The sequence below is a fragment of the Lycium barbarum genome, chromosome 10 (genome assembly GCF_019175385.1).
Source record: "Lycium barbarum isolate Lr01 chromosome 10, ASM1917538v2, whole genome shotgun sequence".
In the NCBI taxonomy this organism is placed as follows: Eukaryota; Viridiplantae; Streptophyta; class Magnoliopsida; order Solanales; family Solanaceae; genus Lycium; species Lycium barbarum.
Window position 1 is genome coordinate 73,290,620 of NC_083346.1, and position 9,671 is coordinate 73,300,290.

A 9,671-nucleotide genomic window follows, 5' to 3' on the forward strand; every position below is an offset into this window, starting at 1 on the left:
CAATCGACCTTAGAGGAATCGGGTAATGAATTTCTTCCCCACTTGTGTGTAAGGCCGGAGCTGAAGGTCCTTCCCCGGCTGAAGAAAATGGTGGAACGATGATAGCCTCCTCCGGAATGGGAGCCACGGAAGGGGCCACACTGATCCTCCGAATGAGGAGCTCCGGCTCTGCTTCATCCCTTAAAGTTCTAATGACGCTCCTTGCCTTTTTCTTCGGTTTCTTCCCTTTTCTTCAGTTTCTGCCCTTTGTCCAAGGGCCTTTTTCTTTTGGCGGCGGTAGCGAGGATGCGAGATGCACCCGCTAAATCGAACTCGGGTGCACACGTTGCGTGTTCAGCTACTGACTCCGGCCTTGGATCCACCGAGCCCTTTGGTAAACCTGAAAATGGAAGATGTTACAGAAGGGTAGAAGATACAATGAATACGGATAGAAGCAAAGTATTACCGTGGTTCTGGGCGACCCATCGGCCACGTGACAGGTGTCCCCACGTCCGATCGTCGTAGGCATGTTGGCTGAGGAGAGCAGTAACCCATTCGTTGAGATCCCGGACGACCGGAGGAATCCAACCCACGGCTAACATAAATAAGAAAAGTAGTGAGAAGGTGGAAGAACTGAAGTTCGACAAAACATACAAAAATAATTAATAAAAGAGTTCAGACTTACGATTATTATTCCACCTTTCCGGAAAAGGCATGCAGTTGTCCGGAATAATGTATGAGGTCCGCACCTGGACATATCACTCCAACCAGCCTTGGTCTCTATCTTCGTCCATTTTTGAGAAAATTGGATTCCGGCTACGCTTTGCGAGTTTTATTACATCACCCCGGAACAACCTCGGGGAGTATAACCGTATTAAGTGGGCCAGCCTGAATTCCTTTTCTGCATTATTGGCCAACAGCCGGAGGCAGGCCACGGCCCTCCAAACAATCGGACCAATCTGTGTCAAGGTTACGTTATAAGTCCGGCACATGTCTAAGATGACCGGATAGACCGGGGGTCGAGCTTGAGGGTGAAAGGATAAGTATAAACATATAAGAAGCCCTCTTGATGGTCGGTGACTGATTCGTCTGGCCCGGGGGCAAAAAATTGGACCGAGCGGTTGTCCCATCCACAATCAGCCCGGACTAAGTCGAGTTTATCCTCGGTAATGGATGAGGGATATCGTCTCACATCAAACCCTCTATCGGATACTGGAGAAGGTTTTTCAACCTCAAAATCTTTGTTGAAATTAGGTTTGGCCGGTACAATGTCCGAAGCAGTAGGCTCGAAGGCAATTTTTGCCTTAGGCGGTGAAGTTGGCTCGGTTCCTTAAGAAGAAACCGAGGGAACATCATGGGAAGTGGTCTCGGTGTTGGCAGACATTTGAAAATATGGAAAAGAGAGATTGGGTGAATTCGAAAAGGAAGTTAAGAACAGAAGTGAGGGTAACAGTCAGAATTCAAAAATGGTCAAGAACAAGAGGAAGAAGCAACAGCACACTCAACAAAAAATGGTTAGATGAAGGAGTTGGCAAAGCTATTTCCGTTCGCGTAATGTCAGTAATGAATCAACGAGAAATATGGAATGAAAGGTGATTAGAAGAAATGAAATGGAGAAGAAATGAACTGAAGCTGTAAGAAATAAAGTGAAGGATTGAAGATAGAGATTAAAGGGATCGTAAAATGAAAAAATGAAGTGTTGGAAGACATTATATAGACATGGGATCCAGGCGGTTACAGTTCCCAGCCAACCGGGGAGTGTCACGTGTCCCATAATTAATGAGAAGCGACTTGAAACGACGTGCGTTACGGCGGTTGTCAGAGCTGACCGCCCAGGATGAGACTCGTGGCTGATGACAGACGGGACGTGACATAACTGTTCCCGCCAAAATGAAAAAATAAGAACGAGCATTCGGAAACACCGGTTTTTTATTCATCCACTTCCCGTTACTCCGATAAAACTACGGTCCGGGAAGTGTGGGGACTATCTGTATACGGTAAAAATCGGATATATGTTAAATCGGTAAGACCAGAGACCGAGGGAAGAAAGGGACAAGCACGTGCACGAAGACTTTCTTCCTGAACCGGAGGAGTGCTTGAACCGAAGCAAAGGAAGGGCATCATTTGGTCTGGCTTCTCCATAGCCGAGTTGATCGTGGCCGTTGGTCCGTTTGATCGTGGCCGTTGGTCCGGGTGATCCGTTACACAATTGCCACGCGTCAATACCGTTCTGCCATATTGTACTGTCAATCGTACGGGTGTCAGACCGTACGACCAACCTTATCCATTTTAGGATTTTTCTTTATTCTTTAGGGCCTTATGTTGTATGAAGCCCATGAGGCAAAACTATAAATAGGGGTCATTATCCCACTTTTAGGGGTTGGCTTCTTGAACTCTATAACATTTGTAATAGCAAATATTTACGAATTCTCTCTCTCAATATCAAATTTTGGTCCGGATTTATTGTGTTCATCTTTAGATTTGTGCAATCAAATAATATCCAACATATTAGCATATACGTTTAGCGCAGACCATCAACTACCATCTAGTTTATTCATAGTTAATTACATTCCATTTTCTCTCAATCAAAGAATAGATTAAAGTTTTACCACATATCCTATACCTCACTCATAAATTTAATTGATTATCCAAATTTGGGGTAAACAATCCCATTTTAGAGCTAAATCTCTTCACCATTCTCACATGGCTGGTGAATTCTTCAAGCTTTTCAAATGCTTGGACAAATTTGGAGATCCACTTAATAAACTCTTCAAGTTTATGTTTCAAGCTTTTATGGTTCAAATAGGCGAATTTAGCGAAGCAAAAATTTGTTGTTTTGGTTTCAGCACGCCTAAATATCACGCGTTTAATTTTGGTAGAAATTATTTTGAGGGATCAATAGACACTTCTTGCTGAGGAAGAGTTGTTCGAGTAATGGCCTAAGTTGACATGTCAAAGTAAAAATTGGAGTAAAGTCCAATGCGCCCCGATTTCTATAGGGGTCGTTTGGTTGATGGATAAGCATCTCTGGATAAAATGTGAGATCAAACTTATCCTGCGTTTGGCAGAGAACTTTTTAGTTCCAAAATTATTTCATCCCCCCCCCAATTTTAGTATAAATGGGGTAATAAATTATCCCGTATAGAAAGTGAGATAAATTAATCCCATCCGATATTCCAACCCCATGAAGTATTCTTGTCCATCCCATCTCACCCACCAAACGACCCCTTCAAGCACAACTACTATCTACTTTATTCAAAGCACTTAACATTCAATTGAAATTTGAAGTTTTGAACAATGAGCGAACGTATATTATTTAGCTGAAATCAGTTCAACAAACAAAACAATTCAACTGGTTCGGCAAGTCTTACACAAATTGATAGCAGTCACAAATGTTCTTCCCTCGATAATTATCCAATTAAACATGTAGATAGATAGCACATAGATTTACTCCTCAGCGATCACACTTTGATCTCTCCTTCACAGGAACCAGCCACTCCCCTCCCTCCTGCACGTCTTCAAGCTTCAATGGCTGCTTAAAGCAATCAGAGCAAAGCAATTCCAAACAAAAAGTTTCCTCATATTCAGTGTTATTTATACATCTCCCACATTCGCTACACCGTAAGATGCAAAGCGAGCAGGCCCTGCATTCTTGAGTAGCTTCGTCTTTCACTTGGCAACCCTCTGCAGGACAATCATAGACCAACCTCATTTTTTCACATCTAGGACATATTTGAACGTCAATAGCCCGATCGTCATCAGATAATCGGTAAGTATTCCATCGAGAAAAGAAATGGGGTTTGTAAACATTTTGCCCCGTCTGGCTATCTGCACCTAGAAGGCACCTGAGTTCTTCAACATGTTCATGAGTTATTCCATAAAGACCGCCAATTCTCAGGTGCTTTATACCCATTATATCTCTTTGACAGTTATAAGACTTCAACATATTTACAATGCCATCAACACTGAGTCTTGTACATGCAGGAACAAATAGCTGCATGAAGTAAAAACAAGGATTAATGAGCCCAACATTGTACATTAACGCACATATTATTATTAGTAAAAGGGACCTTGTACCGATGAAAATTATTAGTAGCAAAAGGGTACTGATCCTGCACTCAACAGGTATGTCTTGCAAGAGTATTTAGCACAAGGCACGGAAGAATGGAAATGAGGAAAGAACAGAACCAAACAGCCTAGCATGCATCTGCCAGCAACCAGCAGGAACATCGAGGGCATCAATCTAACAGATTTGTGTTTCCATAAACAATTCATACCTCTACAAGAAAAAGCTAAAAACCACTGAAACGTGGATTTCGACTCCTCAGTTAGGTAATGTAAACAATACAATGACTACAACTTAAAACAAGGGAATGATGGTAATAGAATCCCTCTATCACCAACTACATCCAGACTGAGTCATTAGACAAAACATGTAAGAATCATGTATTAAATCAATTACACAAACATGTAACGGTGCCATGAATAAGAGTGCATTTAGGAAGTTCAAGTTAGCTCTAAAAGATATTCAAGCTGTAATGTGACAGACATCAGTAAGCAATTTATGTCATTCTTCTGACCACACATTCCAGTCTTTCACGTAATACTCAGGAACAAATGGCACAATGCAACATCTCTTAGTCCCGAAACAAAACCAGGTGGTCATTAGAATGTGCTAAAGAGCATAATATTAACATCAACAAGCATACGACAACAATACCAACATAGTGAGTACTGCAAACTAAAGTAAAATGAAGATGAACAACTGACCTTTGTCAATACGACAACAATACCAACATAGTGAGTACTGCAAACTAAAGTAAAATGAAGATGAACAACTGACCTTTGTCAAACGTGGATTAGAGTCAAGTACCCGCCTCAAACCGTCATCTGTGATGCGGGAACACTCCAACAAACTCAAGCATTGTAAGTTACCTTGAGCCCTGCTAGTCAATTGCAAGAGGATATCGTCACTGATCTCATTCAATGGGCTTTCAATGTGAATGCTCCTCCATAATAAAGGATCATTCTTGACAGTCACCTGCAATGACCTACAAACACTTTCTACATTCAAAAGATCCTTCACTCCAAGGTAACCAAGAGCAAAAGATAAAGCCTCATGAGGGGCTCCTTCATCTTCACCAACAGAGCAAGACGTCGCACAAGCCGCTGCTTCCATAGTCTCGGGTAAAAAACTGCCTGAACCTACATTATTATTGACACCTGCAATGTCCCCCACATTGCAAGCTGAGCCAAGACCAACATGGGCCAAGGCGTCCCTCATATCTCTCTCCCCAATAAACCAATTAACTTGATCACCTCTATTCAGTTCAACAGTGCTCTGACTCTTCAAAAATGTCGATGGGTGCTTGTCAGATTCTCCAAAAGTAGCGCATTTTTGGAGAATCCGACACGGGTGAGGCATCGAAAGTGAAGAGTCCGCGCAACTTAGGTCATCAGACCGAACGTGATGACTACTAGGGAATGATTGATGGAACCTCATAGCATCATTCCAAATATAATTCAAACCCGCAAACAAACCATAGTCCTCATTATTACTCGGACCAACATGGTTATTTCTCCTACATCCACCATAATCAACTCCCAAATCCTCAAGCCAACCACTAATAGCAGTAATCGTCGTGCTTATATCCATGCCAAATGGATCAGCAGGGAGAAGGTCAACGATATCCCCCGATACCGACTCTGACGAATCACAATTCTCTACTCTTTTTCCCCCATAACCGTAATCAAACCCCGACCGGGCAAAATTCTCCACATTTTTCTCAGGAACACCCTCAACTAAATACCCATTAACAATTCTCATCGGCGCTACCAAATTATCCTCAGATATGTGTGCCGGAAAGACAGGCCGATGCGAAAAATTCAACGCCATTTATCGTTTAGATCAACTCTAAAAACAGCTAAAACTAAAACTCTTCTCTAGAACACCTAAAAGGATTAATTTTTTTTCTTTTTCTTTTTCTTTTTTTTCCTTTCTCTCTTTTTTATTAGATTCAATTAACAAGGAAACCCTCAATTTAGGATGGTAACCTAAAATCTCAACGCACCTAAAATCTCACCGAGCTTCTTGTAAAGAACCCTAAACAAATCTGAATAATACAATAAAATCGCAGTTTTTCCAAATTTTTTTTTAATATACAAAATGATAAGAAAGAATGAATGAGTATTTGGCAGATTATACGAAAAAACTTAACAAACCTAGGGTTTGCAAAGAATGTGGAAAAATAGAATAATTAGTAACGATTAAAAAAAAAGGATAATTGGGAGAGATTAAGACAACCTGAATTAGCGTACAAAACAAACCCTAATTTGCTCACACAAAAGAACACAATCGACAGATAGAAAAGGCTTTAATTTCCTCGGGGTAATCGAATCGGCGATTAATTGAAAAAATCGGGGGAATTGAAATGAAATTTCGTTTAAATCGAATTGAAATTGAGATTCGAAATCTGTCGATCGAGCTCAAAAGAGAGAGCGAAATATATAAAATAAAAAGAAAATAGTTTTGTTTTTTTGGAGTAGAAAAGAAAATAAAATCTAAGGGTACCTGATTTTGAGGTGAGGGGAAAATGAGAGGGGGGGGGGGGGGGAGGGGGTAAGGGGGAATTGTGGAATTCTGTATGAATTAGGAGAGCTGAAAACGAAACCGACACGTGTCCGGTGACTAATTCTTTTGTGTATGAATTAGGAGAGTTAAAAAGAAGAACCGACACGTGTCCGGTGACTAATTCTTAGAGGTAATTACGGTAAAAGTCGTGGCGGGAATGCAATGGTATTTCCCTCCTTAATTTTGGACTCTATTTTTGCGCTTCTACACTCGTTATCCATATCGACTACTTAGGGATTGTTTGGTAGGACGTATCAATAATATTGGAATTAATTATGATGGCATTGTTTTTATTGACATTGTGATTTGTTGTATTAAATGAATAGGATGTATTAAGATACAAATAATAATACTGAATAAGGTGGATTAGAATAGGGTATTTATAAGAATAGTATCGAATAGAGTGTAAAATTAATACAAATATTAGTTATACATAAGTTAAAAAATATTACCAAAAAAGAATTATATAATCTAAAAAATAATACGTATATTATTTTCTCTAATATGTTCTGCCTAACGACCCCTTAATATTTTTCTTCTAGATATTTGGTATTACTACTCAGGAGAAAGGAGCACATCCAACTGTAGTTGGATGTAACTAGGGGTGTTTGTCGGTTCGGTTCGGTTTTGTGAATTACTAGTTAGGTTTAACAATTTTCGATTTGAAAATACGCTAAACCAAAACTAAATTGATAAGATATTCATTATCGGTTTTCGATTTATCGATTTTGGTCCTTAACGGTTTAGTTTTCAATTTAACCAATAAGAAAATAGTCCGCTAATTTATTTACTTTTGCTTTCTCTTATTTTTCTTTGTTCATATATACATTGCCTTCATGCATAAAGTCTACACAAAGACAAAAACTATAAAATGCACTATAGTAATCTTTTGAAAATAAAACAAGGGTAGTTCTTAGTTCATTTGTTCATAAACAAGGCCAATTTCTTCAAAAAAACACCAACAACAAGACAAACTATAAAATGCAAAAGAAAGCAGTAAGCAGCACCACCACCAAGCCAACAACTTCAAAGATCCAAAGCTGAGAGAACTCGTAAGCCCTAGTTTCGTTTGAGAAGTGAGGGGGAGAGGCATCGCAAGCCCTAGTTCGTATGAGAATTGAGAGAATATAATTAGAATAAGCGTGCCAGCGGTAAGTAATATAGAAATAGGGTTTGTATTTAAAATTATAATTTAAAGCCACTAATATATAATTAGGGGACAACATGTAATTTTAATACTAAGCTTATTTAGGTTATTGGTTTAACCGTTAACTAAATCCTTAAAATCAAACCGAACCGATAACCCAATAAATTTTTTTACAAAACTGTTTACAAACCGTAACCTGATATCAATAAACCAATAGCGTTTTGATTGATTTGGTTTATCCGTTAAACTGGTTTTTGCACACCCCTAGATGTAACATTATTTTTCGCTTCAACACTCGTTATACATATGGACTACTTTAATAATTTTCTTCTGGATATTGTGTACTACACCCTTGGCCTTAAATTATGAGTCTTGTTTTCTTTTAAATACTCCTTAAGAAAACATTAATTAAGAATATCTTTTGATTACTTTATTATTATTAATGTCTTAAGATATAATTTCTCTTCACCAGATATTTACTTTATTTATGTGTTATTTCCTCATAATTGAGATATTTGTAGTCTTCGATGGATACTGCTACAGATTGAACAAAAATTTTAAAAATTCTTTTATTCTAAAATAACAAATAATGTTTGAGACATCTATTATTACGACGGATAATTGGAGATGGATGGAGTACATAGGAAAAAGGAGCACATCCAATTATGGGTGGATGTAACATTATTTTTCTACACAATAACCTCTTGCGGATGGTTTTCGTTAATGGTATTGAAATAATTAATCATGTTATTAAATTTCGCATACGATATATAATACCGTGTTTGATTGGCTGCATGAAAAAAATAATACCCCCTCCGTTTCAATTTATATGAATCCATTTAACTTGACACGACATTTAAGAAAGAGTGAAGACTTTTGAAACCTGTGGTTCAAAATAAGTCTTGAATATTTGTGTGGTTGTAGGTTATTTCATAAAGTGAATTTGTTTTCAAATTAGAAAAGAGGTCATTCATTTTGGCACGAATTAAAAAGAAAATAGGTTCACATAAATTGAAACAGAGGGAATAGTTGCCTAATTAATACAGTACAATATTTGGTCGATGGTATCCAATAATTTATGTATATTTTATGCGAGATGGAACATAAAATAAGAAATGTGCATTAGCAATGCGCGATTAATCTTCTAAAATAATATTATAAATCATTGCATAATAATCTTTTTATAATTAATCACTGCATAAATAGTTCACATAATAAAATAAAAGTTACATAATTAATATTTAAATCAAACAACCCTTAGAAGTAGGAGTGTCAAATTTGGCCCAAAAGGTGATTGCCCGTCCAATTCGCCCAAAATTTTATGGGTTGGGTTTAAGATAATTTCACATTGGGCTGATTTTAGCCCAACCCAATATAACTCATTTTAAAATGATCTTCAACTTAGCCCACCCAATTCTAGCCCCTTTTTAAGATTTACTTAAATTTGGATTTATTGCTTGAGTTTACTCTATTTTTTATTATGTATACACTTTTTTTTGTATCATGTACCTTATAAGTTTGTAGTGTGTTTGATATGAAAGGAAATATTTTTCACGGAAAATGTTTTGCTTGAAAATATTTACCACGGAAAATGTTTTCCTCAAAAATATTTTTGAAAAATCCGCGAAAATATTTTTCGCAAAAAATGTATTTCTAGAAAATATTTTCCACGAAAATGTTTTTCTAGAAAATAGACCCTTCAAAAAAATTGGGTCAAGTTGGGTGGGTCATGACCCAACCCATTTTTAGCCCATTTCAGCCCGAGTAACTTTTGGGTCAATGTTAGCCCAACCTATTTATCACCTCAGCCCAACCCGCCCATTTGACACCCCTACTTAGAAGGGGCAATTCGCAGAATTGCCCTTCTTTTGGGTGGTCTTTAAATTTTGCCCCTCATATTTGAAATCTTTAAAT

General features: G+C 38.0%; 1 protein-coding gene across 1 annotated transcript; it reads right to left on the bottom strand.

Annotated features, from left to right (window-relative positions):
- Positions 1-3,267: 3,267 nt before the first annotated feature.
- LOC132613610 (F-box protein SKIP14-like) lies at positions 3,268-6,578 on the bottom strand. The gene is made up of 2 exons (XM_060327704.1): positions 4,823-6,578; positions 3,268-3,973 (listed from the first exon to the last, which is right to left on the bottom strand). The coding sequence occupies exons 1-2, from the start codon at positions 5,873-5,875 to the stop codon at positions 3,434-3,436; spliced, it is 1,593 nt and encodes a 530-aa protein (XP_060183687.1). The 5' UTR covers positions 5,876-6,578; the 3' UTR covers positions 3,268-3,433.
- Positions 6,579-9,671: the final 3,093 nt, after the last annotated feature.